The following is a 24,927-nucleotide window of genomic DNA, read 5'->3' on the forward strand; positions in this document are numbered from 1 at the left end:
AAACAGGTTACTGTGGCAGCAGACAATTTTGGTAGTCGTGATGGTCTATAAAGCACGCCAAAATTTATAGGGGGATAAGGAATATATTTTATTAGGCCAGCTGGGACTAGCTGGGGGACGGCGGAGGAAGGGGGAACACGCTAGCTTTGGGGCACACGTGCCTGACCTGGAAGCATTAGAGCAGCAGTGCTTCCCTCAACGAGGCTGATACTTCTGGCCCTGCTAGGATTCGGCTCTAACACTTCCAGCTGCTCGGAGAGAGGGAATTACTCCGGGTCACTGACTGCATTACATATACGAGTCGCAGTAAGAACAGGAGCAAGAAAGCCTCTCGTGAAATCTGGTCGTCATACTTCAGCCCTCAGATGGTTTAAGTATTTGCCTATTAACTATGTCGTTTTAAGAATAAATTTCTATCCATCACGTGCACACATATACAAGCATGCGTGTAGTGTAGTACGCGCATACACACACATTAGCAGAAAGGAAGGATAAAAGTCGGGAAAACTGCTCATCTGTCACACTGCAGCTAATACTAATTAGCAGTCTATCGATACGACTCCAATTTTCAGCATTTTTTTTTCCCTTCGGACCCCAGCATATATTTCACATTTATGTTCAAATCCCATTTTTTGCTTATCTGCTGTTACTAGCATCTGTTGTTCTGAACGTGCCGCTCGTGCTTACGTTTCCTTCCACAGACCTGCATGGCTCAACTTCAAAATCCACCAAAGAAGTACTGCTTTTGATTGTATAAAGCTCAGACGAGGGAGCGAGCACTTTGATTTCTCCGGGCACAAGGCCAGTAAAAGCTTTTTAACAATGCTGCACAGGACTGGAAAAATCGGTTACTAAACTTGCACTTCCCTTCGCAAGCCGCTTGGCTCCCGCGAAGCAATTCTGCTGTGAATTCGCGCTGTTTGTTTTTTCCCCTTTCGGCCCTGCCTGCGTGGCGCGGAGCGGCACCCCGCGGAGACGCCCGCGCCAGCCCCAGGCCCACGGAAATGCATCACGGGCGCCTCCGAGCTTGCTGGCTTAGGATGCGAATGAAGCGCCTCCATCTGCACGGGCACCTCGCGCGATGCCGGTTTTCCGGCAAGCTTCGCGGACCAAACCACGCGCACCTGCAGCCCGGTGGCGCTGAGCACGACGGGTGCACGCGCTCAGCCCGAGCCACTCGGCTTGGCACCGCGACAGCCGGAGAGTCGGCCACCACGGGGTCCTGAAACCACAAGCCACGTAACCCTCAAGCTCTCCTGCAGCCTCCCCGAGCATCCATATCTCCTTGTAGCGACCATCCAGAGGTGAGCTCAAGGACCCTCTAGAGGCACATTTTTCTTCCCCAAAACCTGCCGCAGGTCATACAAGCAGCCCCACACCAAAGGAAGGGGCTGGACCTAGAGCTCACCACATACCGTAATCACTGAGCCATCCTTCTGATTGCCTCATTTTTAGGTTCAGAGCACAAGAGATGCATTGAACATTTCAAACAGCAAAACAACATCAAGCAATGCCCTTTTCCCCCCTTTCATTAAAAACAAGGATGATGCTAGAAAAATGTTTCCTTCCTTCTTTTTGGTTGTGGACCTCCTTTGGTTATGTCCCAAGGTGCAACGCAAGGCAATACTCCTCCCTGACCTAGGGAAATCCATCTTTTGGTGAGGTTTTAAGGCAGGTCACAGGACATTTATGCCTGTGGAAGATGGGAGGCTCCTAGCTTTCCAGGGACGGACGGAATTCAGTTCTGCCCCTCAGGGTTTGGTGGAAAGATATGGATCTGAGAATCGTTACTTCATATAAAGAACAACCAAGTGAAGGTCATTTTTATGTGCTTTTAGGATTCTCATTTTCTTTAATTTTCCTTTCCATGCAAGGTCTGTTGGAAAATGGCCCCTAAATAGCATAGCATAAGAACAGTTTCCAGTATAAGATTTAGAAACATTCCAGCATTCTTAAATTCACTGTTGCTACACAATTTACTGTACCTTTTCTTCAGAGGAGACTGTGAGCTTGTCACTTGATATTAAACTGCAAACCTGGTCCAGACTAAGGCTAAGAAATTCTTCTCCTAGCATCACCTCAGGAAAGTGCTGCTCTGTTCAACAAATGAAAAGGTGGAACAGAAAATTATAATGAAATCCGTGCTTTAAGTCAATGGAAGGACTAGAGCATTCAGAGAACCATTATAACAACAGCTCTGAGCAGCCATGGCAATGCGTGCTGGAACTGAATTGTTGAACATAAAGAGAAAAGAGTCTCAGAGCTGGTTAACGAAATGCGATGTTATTTAAAATAACACAAGCCCCATGAGACTTTTTCATAAATAACAGTAAATCGTAAATTGGGACTTAATTTTTTGTGAAGCCCCTGTAAGCAGGGGCTAGTGTTTGAGAAGAGTGGCAGTGCCTCTCCAACGTAGTAAACGACCTGGAGTCAGGCCACCTCGAGATTCAGTTCTTGTCCACTTCAACAAGCTAGAGAGAACCAGACCTGCGCAACGCTTGGAGGAGAGGCTCCAGCAAGGGTCCCTGATATTTCTAGGTATTCGGAGTAAATCCGAACATGATTTGGCCAAATAAAATCAATTTGGTGCTTACGGGCCAGCAGCGAGAAGTGAGGGATCCCGCAGCAGCCAGCTGAACCCGCGTGTGAGGGGCGCAAGGAGAGATGGGGAAGGGTGGATCCGCATCCGACGTGCTCACGTAGGATCACACTCCTTCTCTCCTTCCACTTCTTTCCCCCAAAATGCATAAATTTCATCTTTCCCCTCCTCAAGGCTCTCAGCACCACCCTCCCACCTTCCCGGGTAACCTCGCCTCTCTCCACGTAGACTCCAGCTTTACAAATTTCTTCTCATCCCTTCTTGCCTCCAAATGCCCCCCTCCTGCTCTAACTCTGGGAGCCACTTACAAACAAAATACAGCAACTTATACTACTGTTTATAATCGCAGACCGGGAGACTTCTGACTCACTGCAATACAGTTTCAAAAGGCATCGTCCGATCTGTCCTGCATTACATCTAATCAAAGGGTGCTAGGAAACGATTAAGTATTTATAGGACAAAACGGCCACCAGCCAGTTGCAGAGAATTTTACAAGCATTTGTTACAAATACATGCCAATTTAATCTCACCTACAGAGCCCCATTTACCTTCAGCTGAAACACGGCAACTTGAGTCTTAGACACTATCTGAAGCAGCTTTTTCCAAGCCCTAATCCCTTTAACTCTGAGAAGTTCAGACCCATATATCCAGAGCTCCCTCTGCAGCAAGATCCGCCTCTTATTTGCACCTCCACAAAGTACTTTGCCGGCCAAAAAGCAGCACTAGAGATGCACAAGAAGGCACGGCTTCCAGAGCGGAGCACCTCGGAGATCTCACCTGAACAACTCCTTACCAGCGCCAGCACTTCAGGGGCACTTGGGTTTCCCCTGTTATGCATCCCACTTAGTTTCCTGGGGACCGAAACGCCCTAGCTAAAGCCAAAGACTCTTGACTAAAAATAGCAGTATCTGGATAAAGCTTCATCAGCTGTGTTATGCTGGAAATCATATACAAGTTCTAATGAACTCTTCTGGCCTTAAATACTTGTGAAGAAGGAAATGCTCCTGACACAGTAATCTGTATGTACTCTGACTTTTGGACACAATCTCCTATTCATTCTGGACTGGCATTTGGCAGTAGAAAGATATTTGATCTCTTCTTATTTGTTGGAAGCAAGTAAAATATTTACTGATTTGAGTAAAGTAAAAACTTGTACCTTCTTGCATCAGTAAGGCCCCTCTACCTACTAAAGTTATCCATTGGCTAAAACTAAGCATTTCCTAAGTAACTGAACTCATACAATCATGGACTCTCAAGCTTGTGGACTTCTGTCTCTGTTTAATGCTTGTTACATAAACAACACAGTGAAAAGAATTTTAATGGCATTTTTATTAATGGCGTTTCATTAACATTACATGGGCTATTGTACTAACTGGGACACATGAAGGCCAACGAAACAACAAAGCAGACCTTCTAATTGCCAAACAACCAAATAAATATACAGTGAATGCATTGCTTGTTGGGTTAAAGATTAAACAGGGCCTGGAAGCAAGGATAATGAGATATTACAAGCAAGCCTTTACACAATTAACCATTCCTTCCAGGGTACCTTTTCCTCCAGGGGATAATACAGCCAGAGCAGCTGAAAAGGTTTTACTTTTATTTGCAGGAGAAGAGGGGAGGATCTGGTGGGCATAGTTTTATTCCACTAAGCCTACTTACGGTCCAATTAAAGGAAATAATATACCAGGAAAATTGCTGCAGGACAGAGCAGGTGCTCCAGGAGACAGCAGGTGTATTTTTGTCTATACAAATAGACAGAACTGAGTAGAAAAAACTACCAGCTTCTCCCAAGAAGAGATCAAGGGCTACTTTCCTGGAGAAGACTGGAAGGCATGGGGGAGTTGAGAGCGTGGCCCCACTTGGAGCAGCTTCACATTTATGCCTTAGAAGAAAGATGCAGAAAGCAATTGCCTGAACCTACTTATTGCAACCAAGCACATCCACTGTCAAGAAAGCAAGCATTATGGAAGCATTAAGGGGTATACCCACCCACGGTGCAAGTGGCTATTGCTCCACTGATCAGAGGCTCAAATTTTATGACAATTTGTTTTATCTGAGTGTTCCCGCTCCCATCAAGATTTAATTTTGCCTAACGCCAATTATTCCTAGAATGCACAAGTTCACAATCATATCTTACTGCTGTCATGGGCCAGCATACAAGAGGAAGACACTAGCACACTAGCATGGCTTGTGCTGTTGAGCAGGCAGCCAAAGAGCTTATTAGGAATACACTGATGAAATATTTTGTAGACTGGGATTCAAAGAATCATTTTTTACCTCCAAGGTTTTCCCTGCAACCAAATTAAATCCCACAATTTGCAACATCACCAAAAAAGTTACAAGTCTGCAACCTGATAAAGTATTCCATTCCATGTTCTTTCTAATATGAGAAGTGCAAAGAGCTTCACCAGGATATGCTGATCTTGCTCAACACATCAGCCAACGCTACCTGGAAACAGGCTGCACCCTACAAACGGACGACCCTTTCCTCACCTGCATAGGCATTTGCCTGCTGCAGAAGTTCGGTACACGCGTGCACATCTGCAAAGGCTCGAATTCCAAGGCAATTTGTGGGATGCAGCTGGGACTGAAGAAAGTCACAGCAGTTTTTTCTAACATCCATCAACTGCAATAAACTAGCAGCTGGCAATAAAACCTGAAAAGACAAGAAAGGGGAATTAAGAGTTAGCAACAGAGAAAGTTTGATTCCCGACTTAAACAGATAAGGTCTAATTCCCCTTTATACAGGGACACGTCACTGTGAGATGTAAAAAGGCATATTAAAGTTTTAGCACTATCTAAATGCGGAAGCTCCCGCTCCATGCCCTGAGAGATGGAAATAGCTTTACCACGTGGATTAGTGGAGCTCTTCTCCTCACGTCTTCTCTCCTGAAAGACCTCAAGGCACGCAAGGGGAGGACAAAACATAAGCAGCCATGGACACACCTGAATTTCTGGTTTTGCTCCAGGTAGGTCCAGCACAGAGGTTTTTTGCTTTATATTGTCTACGTGTTTACCATCACATTCAAAGCCCACGCAAGTCCAGTGCTTCATCACACAAAACCTCGAAGCCCAAAGCCTTCACATGTCCAACAAAACCTTGTTGGCTCATGAGCAAGGGAGCCAAATTGTCACATTAGAGAGGGACTTCTCAGCAATCTCCAGGAGGTTTTTAGGTACAGCAAGGCTCTCGGGAAAGATGGGGTCAACTCTGGACATTTCAGTCCTGCGGTTCACAACCGCACCTGCAAATGAAGTACTCCTTTGTACCCGCAATACTATAGTGTAAAAAAGCGAGACAAAAATCACATCAGGAATGTGACATCTGCTGGAAAGAACATCTTTGGGGCCAGTGAATGAGAACAGGAAGTAAAAAATAAAGTCAGTCTGGATGTTAGAGCTCATGACATCAGCGATTTCCTTTCTTATGGTCTTACAGCAACTGCAGACGTTTCTCATTCCAGCTCTTCTACAATTCTGTCTGGTTCACACATGTCCTTCTAACCGGGCATCTGCGCTCACCATCTGAACACAGATTTCCGGAAAATTATTTCCGGCTGAAAAAACAAGTGGCTGTTAAACAAAACAAATGGGTTAACCATCTTCACCGCCCTGAACTCAGTGTGGCAGAGAAGGGGAAAAGATGTTCTTTCGCCTGCCTCCCGCCACCCTCCCAGCACTCCTGTCGCCCATCGCAGCAGAACTGCAGGGAACTCGCAACCTGCCCCCAGGTGTTTTCTAAGCCACCGATGCGTTCCAAAATCCAGCCCAGCTGTAGGCTTTTGCAGTCACCCCAATAGGCAACAATAAAATAAAGAAATCAATTAACCTAAGAGCCCATTTTGGCCCAAACATCTCGATGCCAGGAGGAGATTAGTCTGTGCTTTTAATTAAATCAAGATAACAATGCTCCTGCATTTCTGAAACCTAGCAGTGAACAACTTTCTATTCTGGCTGAACCATCTCCTCATATCAGCAGAAAGGCAAGCTCCTGACTTGCAGAAGAAGCTGGATCCATGCAAGCCCTCTGTGGCAATACACAAGCCCAGGCTTCCTCCCTGCAGTCCTCAGTGATCAAGGGCACATGCACGCAAATGCAAGCACATTGACTGGCTCAAGTGTTTTGGGATATTGCCTCTAAGACAGACTCACTTCTCACTACTGTCACTGACCACCTGCCCAGTACAGCCTCTTGGACATCCTAAAGCCACGAGTACAGTCTCATGCTGGCTTGACAGGTCAGAGTAGAAGGTATCTTACTCCACTGTAATTGATAGGAAAGGGGCATTTTCATCTAGTACTTTTTAAAAGCAGGATATAAATAGCCTATCAACAGATGAATGGATTTTCTCTTTTTCATTTCCCAGCTGAACATCTCACCACTCATCTTGTTTTTTACCAGAGAGGGTGAAAAGCAAGCAGAGGATATCCGCTAGCACAAGCTCTGTTTCCTTCAGCAATAACAAGAGGAAATGCCCTGCCTAAATATGCAGCAGGACCAAACTGCAACTCCACTAATATCCAGGCAAGTTACTTCATTTGGGTCCGGATTTGGCTCTTAATCCTTGAATTCCAACCACTGTGAACAATTTAGAGAAAGCACATACTAGTCTGCTGGCTTCTCTACTAGATCAGCCTCCTTCCCAAAATCTAATTGTCTTTTGAAACTATATCAAAATTATTTACTGAAACTGACTTCTTTGCTGAATAAATTACGTCCAGAACTTATTGAAGGTACTAAACAGCAATAATAATCTATTCTACCAGAAGTGCTCTCTCACTCAGCAGACTCTATACCTATCTCAAGTTTTACAGAACATTGTCCATGCAACCAAATACTTTTGTAAACCTTTGAACTAGAGGCATCTTTCAACCAAAACCCAGGAAGTGAGCTGGGTTGCGGTGAGGATCGTCCAACAGTCAGGGCATTAACGCTGGGCTCCAGAGACCAGGACAGTTCCCTGCTGTGCCACAGCCCTCTCCATCACCTCGGGCAAGACGCACTCTCCGTGACACCATCCCTCCTCTGTAAAACGGGGAGAATTACATTTCCCCAGGGCACCAAGGGCTGCAAGAACAGCTATAGTACAGCTTATAAACTGCTTTGACAATCTGGTCAGACTGGAAACCCAGTAAGGATTTAGACGTAAGCCTAAGCAGCACATCCATGGCCACAGCTGGGGCTGAACATCTGCACAGACAGCAAGACACGTCTCCAGCAGCTTCCCGGGGAAACGGCAACCAGAGAAACAAGCGGATCTTGCGCCTGCAAGGCAGGTTAAATACGTGCTCTTAACCGAACAGCTCCAAACTGCACATGGAACGGAGACAAAATTCTGCTCTTCCAACGTGGCTTTTTAGCATAAGGAAGGCAATTAGGCTTTGTCACCTCGCAGCCGCTCTGCAGCCCGCGCTGAGGGTGAAGAACGGCACTTCTATTTAAATGCTCTACCCGGGGTGAGACAGGGAAGGCGGGGGGCATTCGCGGCAGGCTGAGAGCCACAAAACATCTCCAGGAGCAGGCATAAGAAGGGATCCAGAGGCGAGAGAGAACACAGGGGAGCTGCGGGCAACATTGCCTGCTCATTCCTAATCTACCTTCTCCCGCTTCACAGCACAGCGCAGCGCAGCCGTAACTGCTATAATACATAAAAGGAGGCATTACTGCTGTTGAGAGGGCTCTCCAGCGCTCCGGGGGGGGCGATGCAAGGCGAGGAACTTTTGCAGAAGGGAGAAAATAGCCCCAATTTATTACAGCTCCTAAAGCTGAGCTGAAAGGCTCTGTGCCTCGCCCTTGGCTTTTACTTTCCGTAGCTACAGCTTTCGGAAGGAAGGAGGGGAGAGAGATGAAGTGACCCACTTATCACCCCTTTATTTTGACAAAATCAAAACGGCCTCTGTCCTGGTTACACTCCTTGCTTTGTTTCGAAGCCGTAAGTCCTCAGGGTGACCTGAGGTGCAGCGCGCTTCCGAAAAGGAAGCGCTACGGATTTTAAGTTTTCTTCCCCACTTCTTAAGCCATTTTTTGTTATTATTATGTCTGCAAAGCTGACAGTTCCAACATCTAGTTCCCCTCAGCAGCTGATTGCTAGACACGTTTTCCATTTTCTTTCTGTATGAGCCAGCCTGTGGCTAGTACAGAAGGACACGCCAGACACGTGGTACCTTGCACTTCATTAGCAGGGGTTTAATTGTGAAATCAGGTTAATCAGGACTTTTCCCAGGGAATCATTACAACCCTAATAGTAATGACTTTCTCATTTGGGAGTGTAACGCTCAGGCTGCCCGCAGGTAATTAAGTGCCATCAGCAAGGATCTGTGCCCATCGACACGCTGAACGGGGACTGCATCCATGGTCTACAGCCAGAGGTCTAGGGGTCTTCACCAGAGCTCTCAGGAGGATGAAAGGCCTCCTCTCAAGTCTCCTGGTTCACCAGCACGACCAGTCCGATCGCACAAACTGCGTGATCTCCGCAGGCTTCAGCACAATTTCTTTTCTGAGATGAACACGCCAAGAAGCTTGTGCGTCCGCTCGGAGGCCGATGTGCACGCGATACAACAGGGGTGTTCTCCATGCGGGGTTGCCTGCCTCCTGGTTTCTGGATGGGTTTGGTCTAAAATGGGAACCCAAGGGAATCATTTCCACACCTCTTTGCCCTCCTGCCTTCATTAATAGGCTCTGCAAAAGCAAAATGTTTAGCAGAGGCTCAGGAGAACAACTTGTTCCTGGAGAGGAGCTCCACACACACAACTGCTTCGATTCTTGGGTCACTCAGTCCCAACCTCTTTTTCAGTAACAGCTGCTGAATTTTATCGTCAGTTTTCTGTGCCTTCCCCCATCATATTTGCTCATGGATGAAAAGCCTTATTTTTACAGCCTAAGTAAAAAACACCTCTCTGAATAACAGGTGCTCTCAGCCTACATCCTACCAGCAGCTCAACACCAGCGCGCTGTGCTCCAGCACTGCTGGCACAACAGCTCTTGGACTCGTATTCACCGCAATACATCTTCTGCCAAACACACAGAAAACCACACAGCAAGGACACAGAGAGCCAGCAAAAGCAGCCAGCTATTCACCTGCTTCAGAAACTTGGTAGTGTCAACACCTCTAAGCCTCCAAAGACATGGCAAAATAATTTTCTAGCATGCTCTTGGTGAACTCTGCCTGCTCTCAGAACATCAGCCCCAGCACAACAGCTTTGGGCCCTTCACGATGTTCAGGTCAATGCTCAACAAGGTCAAGCAGCTCTGCAGAGAAAGCTGGTGGCACTTTAATTCCCTAGTCGGGCTGCACTTCAGCTCTGCTCAGGAAAATCACATCGAGCCTTTTCTCAGTTGCTGGACTTTGCTCCCATCACCCTTCACCGAGCTGGCAGGTTTGACCCAAGTGGTGGAAAGCAAGCAGCAATGCAGCCATTTCAGCTTCAAAATCAGAACTTAACTGAAAAATCCAACAAATGGGTATGTTCAAACAGCCAGCTTTTACATGCAGATCCACAGTACCAGGCCCTGGGCTCTGTTCAGATGTAAGCATATGGCTTCCACCGAAGCCAACCAGGGCTGCACACAAGCATCTGTGAACCTCTCCAAGTTGCTCACTTTAGTTTTCCTCACTTTTACAGAAACTGCATGGTAAAATTTTCTTCCCACTACATTTATCAAGCTCCATCTTCAAATTAGATCCTTCTGTCACGTGTATGAACCAGATGTCTTTACACCTAACCTGCTATGGGGGGCAGAGAGGAACAGCAGAAGACAGCGGGGTCAGCAATGCCCGAATGGGTTTTCCTCAGACTAGTCCATGACCACCACAAAGACAGAGATTCTTCCTCTGCCCCGTGCCTTCCGAACAAGCAGGAGTTGAAATCCCAAACGTGTGTTCAGAGGCAAAACACCTTTCAGCACAGGAGCCTTTCGACCTTCCATCATCCCTGAACCATTCTAGTACCGAGTCTATTGCCTTGAAACCCCTCTCTAAAAACCAGGCTCCAACACATAAAGTAGAATTGAGCTGGTGAGGGCAATTCTCACCCACATAACCCCAACAGGGTTCGAAGAGAATATTTTTTACCACGCAAGCCTAGTGCTCTTCCTCATGGAGCTAGAATGGACCAAAAACCCCCTTTACCTGCAGGCTTAGGACATCCCTTTGAGGAAAAATTGCATGGACCTCCCAGTACATCACCATATAGATGATCACTGGAACTGACTGTACAGACCTGGCCCCTTGTATGCACATCCCTCCTTATGCCAAAAAAAAAAAAAAAAAAAAAACCAAAACTTTAGGCAATGAAATGAGAAGCAGCTACAAAAATACATGCCTGCAAAAACAGACTGTGCAGCATGTTCGGCCTATAAAAGCAGAAAACTAGTTTTCTACTAGAAAAGAAACTTCAAAAACGGACTGTGAAAAGGCTTGTTGCTGTGAAGTGCTGGACGCTGTTTACCATCTGAGAACAACATTCACCCCCTTGCTCCCACGCTACCTTTACTGCTAATCTTTTTCTCACCTCAATTCTGCTCTCATTCCATTCCGCCCACTGACAAGATCCTGTCTCTTCATTTAATTGCCTGCTTTGGTAGCTTGGCTACATCTGCTCAGTTAATGTCATTTAGCAATCTTTTCTCTTCTAATTTCTGGAAAGAAATTACTTGGCACCTATACCCAGCAATTGCTTCTTCCAGCTGTTGAGGACGTCTGTAAAACCATGCACTGAATACACCCCGGCCCTGCTAGGAAGTCAGGGCTCACGGCACAACAGCGGAGAACTTGGGAGGTACCACCTGAGGAAGGAGAACGTCTAGCCTTGCTCAAGCAAGACAGCAAGCAAACATTTCACAGTGGAAAAAAAAAATCCTGAAACAATGCAAACCGAAGCCATCAAGGCATCCTCCAGCTGGACGGCTGACACGATGCTGTACAGCAGGAGGATGTGGCAACATAAAAGACCAAAACTGCTCTCTTCTTCCTAAGACCGACATTGCTAATCCAAACTGCAGGCGGCGAGAATCCGAACACCTCGTTATTCACGTCCTTTGCCTTCGCTGATGTGAATCTTTCCAATGAATCATAGAATATTCTTTTTCTGTAAACTCTTCCTGTGGCCACACAACAAACCCTACAGTAGATATTAACCTATTTATTCTGTTTTGGTTAGTGGCAAAATATCTGGAGACAGGATGGAGATTTCTCTTTAAACCTTCTATTGATTGGTTTCTTCACCAAATCATATTAAATTCCTCACAACATTTTCAACATGGATATTTTTAACACACAGTAAAACTTACAGTAGTCAGTTAATCTTGTTTTAGATCAGCTTCATTTCTTAGCTTGCATGAATTATCTTACTTCTAGTTTAAAGAGTTATTCACAGAGTGGTTATTTAAATTAATCATGTAGAGAAAGCGCCTGCTCTATCAGATCAGGAAAAAGCTCTATTCCTAAACCTCAGTATTCACCAGACTCCTATTTTTGATCTTACTGTCAGAGAGATGGGAGTCAAAATATGAAGACAGGGCTCTTCAACTCTTTACAAAGCCCTAGGTCATCAGAAGGCAGACTTTGGTTAGATTTTAGTAAAAAAGGTCGCTCTCTGTTGGAACAGAAAAGGTAACATCCGGACTTCTTGGGGCACGTCTATCCCGTCAGTTAAGAGCAGGACTGAGCTGGCTCCCAGGCCAGATCCAGCTCCCCTACGCTGTTTATACGCAGGTGCAGCTGGAGTTGAGCATCGAAATGCTCGCATGGGGGAAAAGCTAGGGCATGCCTAGTAACTTAAAGCAAGTTTCATTCAATCCGACTGACGGGATCCAGAACGCCAGATGGTATCCCGAGCTCTGCGCTTCCCACGTGCCGAGTGGGTGCTTCTAGGCCAACTAACAACCAGCAGGGTAGAAGGAAAGCATACGTTTCAGGCGACACATGGATATAGTCTTCGTATTTCCTACGGGAAGAAAAACCAGCTTGACAGCATGCAGATAGCAATTTTCTTTCAGCAATGGAAGATCCTAGAGGTCCAAGGAACTCCACCTGATTTGCTGCTACGAACTACAGAAGTAATGTAGTATCTCAGCTCCTTATGAGCCTGCATATACTCCCTAACTAAAGGTGGGCTACACACTGGACAGCTAGCCCAAGTGACCTGCAGCTGGGTTTGAACCCTCAGCTTCCTGCTGTAAGAACACCGTCAGCATGTCCTCCCTGTCAGCACCCCAGCTTAGGGCCCTGCTTGCAGCCTCACTGTAGGGTCACCAGGGTCCACACTCCTAGGGGGATGCAAACAAGCGCCAGGTTCAGAGCACAAATCAGAACATGCCAGAAAGTCAAGCTTGTAAAACTGCAGGGCAGAAAGGGAGAGAAAAGACACACAGATTTAGACTACAGCGAATGAAATAGGGTTTAGACTAGAAGGTAGACCTATCTCAGTTTTGCCCAAGAGCATGCAGGAAAACCCACATGTTACAGGAGAGCAAGCACCTCAACCTTGTGCCTTCTCCAAGGAAAGGAAGAGAGAAGGGGCTCAAAGCGCATGTCCCATACGCAACAAGAACCTGATTTCAAGCAGTAAAGGGTGGAAACAGTAAAGATTGTTGATAGCCTGTCCAATATCCAGCTCACAAAGAGGAAGACAACAAACTCATATTGCCACTTGCAAACAACAACAGGGAACAACGGAAAAGCATGTCTGCACACAAGCTCCCAGCACCCTCTCCAGAATCCAGTGACTAAGTGCACAGCTGTTTTCTTACGATAAATACAAGCACAGTCAAAGAAAAAGCCTTACCAGCTTATACACAGTCACGACCATGCAACACAGACAACAAAACACTCTGAGCATCCCGCTTTATCTGTAGACTGCCTTTCAAATACTCTTTCCACTTCTAGATAAATATTTACCTCAAAGAACTTCAAGACAGAGTGCACACATACAAAGAATGGAAGAATGTTTTCATTTTAACAATATAGTCTACTCAAAGCTCTGCCAAACAATTCAAACTACCCAGAAGAATTTAAAAACTAACAGTCAGATTCTTCTGCCATGACCTTAAAACAGCTATTTGACTCGCTGCTTGTTTGAGTGTATTTTGACCTTCGACAGACTGACCCACAAGTCATCACAGCTTCTTGGAAGGCAAATGCCTCATCTCATTAAAAGAGCATGATATAAAAGCTAAATGCAACATGACTTAAGTGCAGGGAAAGCAACAAAGTGCCTCAAGACTAAGCAGAGAGTGGAAGCAGCTCTTTTCAAGCTCAACCTTTTACTTTCTACAGCCTGAAGAGATCACTCACCCTCAAAGTACCTGTACCTTCGAGTTTCAAGCTTTTTACTTCAGTTTCCAAGGAAGCGGTTGAACCAGACTTACCTGCACATTCTCTTCTGTGACCTCTATCTCAGCTGTGTAGATGTAATCAATCAGCTTCCTCAGTGTTTGCCCATCAACGTCTTTTATTTCAATCTTCTTGGCTTTACTTTCAGACATGTCTCCTGCAATTCATTTCAAAAGCACAGTTAAGAGTTTGCTTTGAAAGTCCTCTTTTCAGACCCTTGCTCCCCAAACATCCAGCACATATTCCTGGTATCTCGCTAAGAGACTACCTGGATGCTATCCCTGATCATCTAAGGGCAAAGAGCAAGATTCTCAAAGCCTCTTGATACCACCTAAAAAAACATCTCATACATTTAGACACAGCAGCGTAAGTCAATAAACACAAGAGGCTGATTCAGAGGAAGGCAGCTAAATCCTACTCTGGCCAAATTAAAGCAAACTTTTCCCTGTGTTTAGCCGATCTACCCCATGCTGAGAGCTCTCCTTCTGCTCCACGACGTGCATGCGGCTCCACAGCCCATACACCTCTTCTGATATCCCTCTTAACAACTGGAATTTGTATATACACATAGATGAGAAAGTTGCCACAGCTACATTAGGCTGCTTGGTGGTACACCCTACAATAAATGCGAAGTAGTGCAACCCTTTTTCTTTAGGAACTACCTCAAACCTGCCGAGGAAAACAAGCACACATGTCAGCAGTTACATACCATGTGCCGCAAGTTTCTCTCCCAAATTATCCTGCTGTAACCTGTCCACGCAGTTATGCCTTATGAAAGGCATCTGTGCTGAAGATGTACTGCTCATCTGTCTCCTTCCCAGCCTCACACCTCGGAGGCAGCCTTTGCATCCAAACCATATCCCTTCCCCAAATACATAACTTAAACCCCCCCAAAAAACAAACAAAAAATCCCAAACCCTAGAGGTATACAAGTAAAATCCATATCTGTCTAAAAGTCTAGGCATGAACCTCATGCTTTACGCACACCTTCCCCATCCCCGATATGGCCAGCGTTGAACCTAACACCATGCAGGGACCATATGCACAAACCCTGCGTGTACTAGGAGTACCTCGCGGTAATAAATGCATGTTGTGGGAAGGACACAAAGGGCTCCCAGGGCCCCCTCTTTTAATGTCCACACGCAGCAAGCGACGTCCCACATTCCAGGTTTTAATCAGCAGAATCTCGAGAAACACAGAAAAGGAAGAACAAATTCCAAAATGGAAGAAAATTATAAATGCAAAAATAAAGCTAAACAAAGGAGAGCTTGAAGAAATGTCAATTCTTAAACCAGGGCATGAATAATCACTACTTTAAGAAATCTGGTGACTCAGTATTGCTGTGGGATTAAGAGGAAAAATAGTTTCTGCAGCCTAAGCGAGAAGTAATTACAGCCTACACCTCCGTAAAGCGCACGGCAAGACGTGGCCAGGCACGTTAAGTGCACAGCACAGGGCACAGAGTCAGATGCCAGAGGGGGGACCAAGCTTGACCAAAATCTGCATCCTCAGAATTAAACTTTGCTGGCTTCACTTATGCTGGTAAATAGGTAAATGACAGGAGTGGAGTCAGACCATAAGTATCAGAAGAGCCAACAGCATCTTATGGGAAACATAGGCGAAAATAGTATTTGCTCCAAATTCCATTTTTAAAATTAAATAATGAAGTTTTATCCAGAGAAGTACATGAATACAAATGTACAAGTACAAAGGAATGATTGACCTACATTTGTGATGCCTTCAAAGCAGGTAGAACTTTTAATTGATGGAATAAACATCATCTCCTTCACGCACTTCCTCTCCCAAAATACCAATCTCCCGAGATGAGAGGGGGATTCTGAAAACAGGCCAGTTGACAGCAGCCTAAATGGAGTCTGGAGCTGCTTTAAGGAGTTCCCAGATAAAATCCCCTGCCTTTATTTGTGCATCCGAGCAGGCAAGAAGCAGAGCAGCCAGAGCACCGATACATTCATTGAAACCAGAGGGGCACGGGAGACACCCAGATGCACTCACCCAGCGATCGATACAGAAATAGCTTGGAGGGACCGATCCGATAACATCATCTGTCTTTGTGGCACTCATGTGACACAGCCAACAAAAATAAAGGCTGCGTGGGCTTCTACACCCACCAGCAAGCTGCTAACCCCGCGTGCTAACGTCCTCCGCTCTCTCCAGCCTGGTAATATTCCCGTGCGCAGTCACAAAGCAGAGTCTCACGTGCTCTACCCCGCGGCACGGCGAGGAGGCGCAGCGGTGGGGCCCAGCCCCTCGAGTCACGCTGGCGTAATCGCGTGCCCGCGGCTCGTCAGAAGGCGCCACTCCTGCCACGTCTCCCGGGCTGCACGGCAAGGAGGCAGCTGAAGACGATGCACGTGCGCTGGAGGAGGAGCTGGTGGCAGGACGGGAGAGGGCAACCAATGCTCCCACCTACCTTTGCACCCAGATCAATGCACCTACAGCCTCCAAAGCACCACCATGGGCATCCAAATGACCGAGTGAATTAAGGCATCTCATCTTACATCCCTTTAAAAAATAAATAAACAAACTTTAAAAGCAAAAGAACCCAACTCCTAACGCATCTCTGACAAGTCAGCCTCAAGCCTTGCTCAGCCGACAGGTCAAAGCACTGGTGTCATCTGACATACATACGGGTGGCGGTGAGAAACAAACTGGTGCAGGGCTTCACTGTGCAAGGTGCTGCACAAACCCCATCCCACAGGCTAAACAGAAGCGATGGATAAGAGGGAGCAAAGACGAGTAAAACAGCCAGGCTGTTCTCCCAGTTTGCCCCTTTTCAGGGAACGCGCTTTGCGGACGCCAGCCCCTCACGCAAACAAGCCCTTCACACATCCCACTGCACACTCAAAACCGCTTTCTCTACTCCCTTTCCTCCTTACGCCTTTTTTTCCTCCCAACAGCAGCCCAGCCAGCTCCTCTTTCTTGCTCTGTCACAAGACAGACCGCAGTCAAAATCGCAGCGGCTCACGGCGCCTCCTTTACCCAGCGCAGCAGCTGGCCCGGCTTCGTGTTTCCCGCGCCCCCGGGACGCTTTCCGGCTCGCAGCTACAGCTTGCGCTATCTCCTAACTCAGAGGGATGTGCCGCAGGAGGGGAACGCCACAGCAGTCCTCCGCGCGCCGAGGAGAGCGCTTCGAAGCGGGGCGAGACCCGAGGTCCTGCCGCCTGCCCCCATGCACCGCGCAGGAACGGTCCCAACCGCATCACCGAGGCATTTACCTTCCTTTCTGAAGTGATTAGGGTTTCTTTCAAATGGATGGAAATCACTGCCACCCATCATCCCTATGGAGCGGGGCCAGCAACAGAGCGGACCACCCTCCATCAGAAATGCTCTAAAAAAAGTGAAGGAAGGGACACTGAAGTAGGAACTACCAGGTCTAGACTCCCCTTCAGCACTGGAAGGTATAAATGGAAGATGTGCCTATTTATCTGAGGTCTCCCCAAGGCTGTTTTTAAAAGAAATGCCTAACCAGAGGACACTAGACGGTACAGGAGAGATGACAAGGTCATCACAAGGTCATTCATTAATTCGAAGCCAGGCCTGATCTCGAGACAAGGGCTGCAGAGCAGCCATCAGACGAAGGGTGGCTGGTCTCAATCTGGTTCCTACCGTTCACAGCTTTATGCTGAGCATTAGCTGCTCTCTTCCCTTCCACACCTTGCTCCCAGGTGCCAGCGGGATTGCTCAGGTGCCCGGTTCCTCCAGTAAACGGCTCAATCTGACTAGGATGCAGTGGGACGCCGCGTGCAAAAACCGCTCCTACGACCATCGGTGCCGCACACGTCCCGCAAAGACACCCACAGCAGAGCTGCCACGTTTCATTTCTCACCTGCAATACAAGAAACTCCCCCCAACTAATAGCCAAGCTGTGATTTTAAAACATCACCCTCCCGCCAAGTGACGCAGCGGGAAGGAGATGAAGCACCCAACCTTTGCAGCCGCAAGACCCAGACCTTCGAAATTCAGGACCAGAAGTGCACCAAGAACTGGTCTTCGCGTGACCTGCTGCTCAGAGCGTTGTGTAACAGGGGCGAGGACTGGAGCCGCCGGAGCTGTACCAGAGCCAGAGGCAGCCGGAGCAACAGCCGCATGACCGCGGTACCCGATTACTGTTTAACTCACAGCGTGAAGCATTACCAGGCCCAGAGAAATCCAGCACGGACACACCGGCGCAGCCCCCCCATGCTCAGGATGGCTGCTGTCCCACTCGGATGACCCCCAAGCATCAGAGGGCTTTCCCAAGAATTTTTACTTGTTATCAGGAACGAGCATCACAGGGACTAGCGAATCCACCGTTAATGTCCAATTCCAAGACGCAGTTCCAGCTGCCTGGAAAACACCAGTGCTTTCCGCCTCAGAAGTCTTGCCAAGCAAATAAAGCCATCGGGGCAAACCTCAGATCTCGTCTAACATTCAGACATCTGTTCACACCTGAGCGATACAGGCTTGTACATTTTAAATGCCCTAATTGCACCCCATCCCTCTTTGTGCAGCCGAAACATTATTCTTTCTGCCACAATTTCTGCCTGTCTCCATTACAGAGGGGGGAAAAAAGGACTCCGAAATGCCAAGCTTTTTCCTGAGAAATACAGCTTTCTGCTCCCAGCGAAGCAAATCAAACCAGGCCTAACGCCAAGGCTTTTAAAAGGAAGAAGCATCCACACAGCTCCTGAGTCTCTTTGAAAGGGGCTTCCTCCTTCCCTAGGCCACAGACCAAGGAACACAAAATCAGAGCAAAACCTCACTTACGCACAGCAGCGCATCAGGCTGAAGCTGAGGGACCGTAACCACCATTCCCTGGAACGTACATTCATTTTCTTTGTATTTGGCTACATTAGTTCCCCTCCTGGAAAGGAGGGCAAGGAAAAGGAAAAGGAAAGGAAGCTGTGGAGCTCCCAAGCAGACAAACTTTGCTAGAGCAACTTCAGTGCGTTGGTCATTCCTTGGTACTGGCATCGCTCTCTTGGCTGCCCTCTCGGGGCACAGCCTCTGAAGAGCATCCCCGATAGGGACCACGCAATCAGAGCACGAATTTCATCCTCTTCGTCCCTTCACACCAGGGTTGCATCTGCCATTACCACACAGAGGGCTGCAACAGCAGACCCTGCAGAAAGGCAGGGCCGGCAATACACAGCGGGACCACGAGAACAACAGCCTTATTTCAGGCAGTAGCAAAAAGTGCCACTGGAGATCAAAGATCCATGACTGAATAAGCATCTGCAGGGCTAGGCCTTGAAACTACAGCTTCTGTGCCAGGAACTTCTTTGATGTGCACCATGAACATTTAGGGCACGGCACACGTGCTTGATATTAACAATATGTGTTTTCATGAGTTTGAATTCTTTTTAAGGAAAGAGGAAAAAAAAAAAAAGAAGAAAGAAAGAAAGAAAGAAAGAACCAGCGAGCCAAACCTCATAGTAGTCATCCCATGACCCAGATGCTACAGACTCCCTCATACCCATAACACCCTGCCTCGCTGACCCTGCCTCAAGGAAATTAGCCAAAAGATGACCAAGATCATCCATCAAGTGTAACAAACTGCAGACCTAACTGTATTTCTTCTCTTCCACGGAAATCCTTTCTCTAGAGGCCGATGCCTACTTCCTCTGCTGCAGGTCCTTCCACAGAGACACAGTCATGAGTCTCTCAAAATCTGCAACGGCCCGTTCAGCCGGAGTGCAGTGATTGCCGTAGAGAAGAGTACCTGTAAACATGGCACAAAAATAAGGGCTGCAGGCCGCAAGGACCACCCGGTGGGCTTCCATCTCCACAGTTTCAGCCACAATCACCACATCACAGAGGAGCCGCTTGCTGGAAAAACACCAGAAAAGACAAACGTCATTTCAGAACTCCCGGGCGTGCAAAAAGCTACGTCAGTGCACCCTGAAAAAGTAACCCAAAAATCCTACCACTTCAGAAAAGGTACCCGAGCCATAATTAGACACCGAGGCTTCTGCCAAATCCCAGTGGAAGGTCCTCTTATCCTTCAACTACCAGCTCCTATCAGTGTTTGCCTACAAAGCAAATCCTGCGTCCTTCCAGTGGTGCTGCCCTGCTTGCTGTGGGGCTGTAGCTGTTCTGTTTCAAAATAAAACATTTGGAAGCCGAACTAGACATACGTGCTTCCCAAAGAACGGATGGGTAAAGGGACTCCCTCCGGCTATCCAAAGAGTAGGGCTCAGAGAAGGTACAAAAGAGCTTAAGAGCTTGGGTACTACCTCGAGGCAAGTACTGGCAGATCTCTAAAACAAGACAGAGCCAGTGCAAGGGAATACTAGCAGTGCTTTGATCTTTGCACGGTGTCCGGAAAGGTAGAGCAGGAAAGGAAGTTCTCTCTGTGCTTTCTTCCTAAGTCAGGCTTGGTGCAGAAAGAAACGTTTGGCCCATGAGCACCCAAACCTCAGTTCTGTCCTGCCCAGCACGGGGCAGGACCGTGCTGCCTTACCTGTCGTTCTCCCCACAAGAAACAGTCAATCACCAGAGTTTATCAGTGGTCCTGATAAAACTTAAGTTTACCGCATGAATTAGGTTGGGATTGAGAGGCACCGAGATAAAACAAGGGGTTTCAGACAGAAACCAAAACACTTCTGAGCTCCCCCACTGACTCATTGCACAGCTTTGGCAAAGTCACTTCATTAATCAGTGACCTTTTCTACCAGCCCCGTGTACGTCCTTTGAGGATTCATTAGTTAATGTTTGCACAGGACTTCTGAGATGCAGACAGCTAGAAGTGCTCAGCCTCCCAATAAGTCGGTTTAAGATCTCTGAGCATACTAATGCAAAATAAGGGTGTTCTTTTCAAATGTCAAGCCTGAAAAAAAGATCAGAGTCAGTAAATCTAGATGTTGCCTTCTCTTCAGAATTGCTTATCACAACGCTGCATTTTTTTTTCTTTAGGAAACTGCATATCAAATATGCACAGAGCTTCTAATGGACTAGGTATGTCTCCCTCCTCTCCTTCATGCATTGAAATACATAAAATTATTTGTGAAACAGAGGGTTATCGTTGGAAAATAGGGGAAAAAATAAGCAGGAACAGATAGTCTGTACTCTACGCTTACCCCAGCGCGGAATGCATGATGGTAAGTAGGGGAGTTTTTTAATGGTCACTTAATGGAGGCCTTCTCATTCCCTTCAGCTTATCTATATCCATCTAAAGTCTCTCTCATGAAAATTAATTTGATTTATATTTGGAAGTTAAACATTTCAAGCGAACAACCTATAGCAAATCAGTTAAAGGTTCAGCAAGATTTTTCTAGACCTTCTGAAGGCATTAGAACTGAGGCACTATTATTCAAGGTAGCTATTAACACTGATTGTTGACAGCTTAACTGATTGCCAAGTTCAATGCACAATGCACGGAGACATGGGAACTGCATATTCCAGAACAGCAGCAGGAGCTGAGAAAAGGAGTACACCCGGGGGGGGAAAAAAATAAAATAAATAAATCCAACAATAAACAGGTGCTTTAGGGCAGCTTCAACCTTATACGCTTTAACATGTCAGTATTGCACAAGATCTAGCTAAATACAGACGCATTGTCAGTCTCCAGCTATTCCCACTACGCTCCAATTAACAAAGGAATAATAGTAGCACAATAGATTTCTGAATATAGCTGCACAAACCTCTATTTTCAGATCTTTTGGTCTCAGTACAAAGAGAGGACTAGAGGGATGCCAAGAAGAAAACATATTCAGCTTCACGTAACTGTTACAAAGGAAGGATATTTCCATTTTCTGCTCCTTAGGCACCAACTGAGAATCGCTGTCAAACATCTGCGGAGGGAGACATTTCTAATCCTTCTCTGCGCTGGAGAATGTGTGCATTAGGAAAGTACTTAATCCACAGAAGAGAGGTGGCTATTACAGCATCTTTCAGGTACTTAGAGCATGCAGGAAGAGTGAAGTGTGCTACCTGCTTTCACCATAACATCTGCATAGCGAGGCAGCATGTACGTTCACGTGTCATACTAGAAATATAGGAATTCTTTTAAAAATTGGGTTAAGTCTCTGTTTGAATCATAAAGGGCTCAAATGAACTAGCTGGAAAAAAGCTCACTAAACATCTATCTGGTTCAAGGGATGATAACAGCCAAGAAACGACTCAGATTTAACCACTGCCACCGCACAGCTGACGCAATGACAGGGGTTTCTTAAGAATGTGTTCGCTGAGATTTTGTCAACCTTCCTTCTCCCTGTACCCACACAGTTGTGCAAAGGCACCACAGTGTTCTCCTTTAGCCATTATCAGGATTTTAAATTAGCAAATACGGGTCTAACATTCCCCTGAGGTTTTTTTCCCCCTCCTACTTGGAGTGCTAAGCCCAGAGCGAGCGACACCGCTAGTCAGCGAGACTAAGAACAGCACATTAGTAATCCTTCATCTGTAATTATGTGGTGTCTTAATGTCTGTAATGCTCTGTTACTGGTTTTCAGACCATTAGCTCAGTCAAGAGCATAGTTTACAGCTGAACTTGCTGTAAGTAATGGAAAACACTAGATGAAGTATCTTTCACTAATGGAGGACATTGCTCTGATTTTTTTGTGCTTTTGAGACACAGCTGCCTTCTTTCTGACTGAAAGATAGGCAGGCGTGAGACTGCAACCCAGCAAGCGATGGCCGTGTTTTAACTGCCCCTTCCTACTTGTTCGTTAACAGCCCCCATGCAACCACTAGCTGGGACAGAGGTGGCCCAGATTTCTTCCAGGTCTCCCGGAAGCCCTTCTGTTCCCATCAGCACACTTCCGATACACCGGAGAGGATGCCCGCTAAGTGAAGAGTGTACCTCCGTAACTCGTTCATGACCTTGAACGCCTTTCTCATGTGCGAGGGGTTGACCGTCACCGTGCGCTGCTCCTTTTCATCTTCGGCTGCCTCAGAGGACCGGGAACTCTGTTTAATGCTAAAAACAGGGATTAAAAAAAAAAAAAAAAAAAAAGGAGTAGAAAGTTTGATTCAATGACACTAAAAAAAATGAACCATAAAACCACCGCACGAGGCAGCGCACGCACGGAGTTATCTGTGCGCGCTAGGCAGCCCGGGTTGGCGTACGAAGAGCATCAGAGAAGGCAGTTACCCCTGCGCGGATGCCGAAAGCCAACCAGCCCCCACTTCCATCAGCGGGGAAGAACACACAAAAGCGCCGAGCCCTTGGGGACAAAGCCCAGCCTCACAGGCTTCGGTCCAGGAAAGCAGCGTAAGGGGAAATTCAAGCCAAAACCTAATTGCCTCGCTGAATAGAAATAGACTTCAGCACCGGGAACTACAAGAGCACCACGGACACTTTAACCTCCGCACAGAGACACAGAAGTTTAGCTTTCAAATTCCCATCTGAAAGACGCAGGCATACAAATACATGACTTGCATCTTCTTCCACAGAGGCAAAACCAAAAAGGACCTTTAAAAGCACCTGCACAGCTGCCAGAGCATTAGCCTCACTGCGGTCCCATCGCATTCCCATTCCAGAAATAGGTCTATTTAATGTCATTGAAACATGCAGAAGGAATTATTAAGCTGGGATTTCCTATCAGAACTGTGCGCTACAGAGGTAAAGTAAGATCAGATGCACCCAATTACGTGCTGTGTTTAACCAGGCCAACAGGTGCCTAAGGCACAAACGCGTCCTCGTTGCTTTGCGCCGAGCCCGGGCTCTTCATCCAGCATTGACATAAGGTCAATATATCTACCTCCATGATCTGAAAGCGCGTGAAATCACTCGGAGCTAAGGGTTTCCATCTGTGGGGAAAAAAGCCCTTTACAGCGAGGTTACGGTTTGTCGAAATCCGGAGCCCGTTCCTCCAGCCTTCCAGCAGCCACCTCGTGCTCCCTCCAGGAAGGACCCACCGAGCGGCGGCCAAGCTGCACGCGGCGGGGTGCCACCTGCGTACCGAGCGCCCCAGCTTTGTGCCCCAGACACAGGTGAGCCTGCAAACGCCCCAAACCAGCCCCCTCCGATGCCTCCACTTCGCTGAGCAAGTCAAGCGGCTGCAGGCACAAGCGGAGCAGCGAGGCCGAGGACAACGTCGCTCGGCACGCGTCCCAGGTGAGGGAACCGGCTTCCCAGACTGCATGAGAGTTATCACCTGTAGCTCGTGCACAGCGTTACCACGGGTTAAAAACAAAAACCAGAAAGAAGAGCACCCCGTGCCGAACGCTTCGCAGGCAAGGGGCTGGTACGGGCAGCGCAACGAGCAGCTCCTCCGTGCCCAAAGCGAGCTGCCCCCCTCCTGCTCCTGCCCGCACCGCTGGCAGCCTCCGCGCGGCGCAGCCACCGACTCGTCTCCTTGCAGGAACGCTGCCAAATTCGGTTAAGCCTCAACGGTACATCTATCAAAAGCCTGCGCTGCAATCTTTGGCCAAGTGCAATTTGACCGCGGCGTTCAAAACGCCAGCGCAAACCCTTGCTTTTTTAACCGATAAACCTTCCCTCGCGGCACGCCGGAGCCCAGCAGCGAAAGAGGAGGCTCTGAAAGCGCAAGTAGCTTCACTGAACTTTTGGTCTCCAAAGCTGAAACGCTGACAGGAAGCCAGCAAAAAGAGAAAAAATAAATAAAAGAAAGTGAAACCGAAAGAGGGAGGCAGCAGACACCTGCACGCAGGGCTCCGGGTGGGAGCAGCCGGCCCCCGCAACCCGCTGCTTTCCCTCCCGTTCAAAGACCGACCTTACGGGATCCAAAAATCAACTGATGCAAACAAAAATCATGAGGTTTCTTGAATAAGAAAGGCGCCCTACCGAGATTTATTAGCATTCCAGCGCCGGAGACCAAAGATTTGTATTTTCAACCTTTTCAACTGGCAGGAGATGCGGTTCAAAGGACCCAACAAGTTTCACCGAATACTGAAAGTAAATGTCAGATCAACCAGCCTTCATAAAGCTGCAACTCGATCAATATTTGTGTGTATGCTTTAAAAGCAAAAACCTCGCTTTGGAATTTTTAAAAAAGATGAATCGATTCCTCCTAAAGAGCACGA

General features: G+C 47.2%; 1 protein-coding gene across 2 annotated transcripts in view; it reads right to left on the reverse strand.

Annotated features, from left to right (window-relative positions):
- Positions 1–24,927, reverse strand: part of KLHL3 (kelch like family member 3) — a 50,665-nt gene that overhangs the window by 20,265 nt on the left and 5,473 nt on the right. Inside the window, exons 2-6 of one of the 2 annotated variants that reach the window (XM_067304545.1) lie at positions 22,742–22,858; positions 19,661–19,767; positions 13,974–14,095; positions 5,099–5,261; positions 1,986–2,095 (exon numbers count right to left, since the gene is read on the reverse strand). In XM_067304545.1, coding sequence (XP_067160646.1) covers positions 1,986–2,095; positions 5,099–5,261; positions 13,974–14,095; positions 19,661–19,767; positions 22,742–22,858 — 619 coding nt within the window. The remainder of the gene's footprint in view (positions 1–1,985; positions 2,096–5,098; positions 5,262–13,973; positions 14,096–19,660; positions 19,768–22,741; positions 22,859–24,927) is intronic. The other variant, XM_067304544.1, reaches the window with a different exon arrangement.

The sequence above is a fragment of the Apteryx mantelli genome, chromosome 14 (assembly GCF_036417845.1).
Source record: "Apteryx mantelli isolate bAptMan1 chromosome 14, bAptMan1.hap1, whole genome shotgun sequence".
Classification (NCBI taxonomy): Eukaryota; Metazoa; Chordata; class Aves; order Apterygiformes; family Apterygidae; genus Apteryx; species Apteryx mantelli.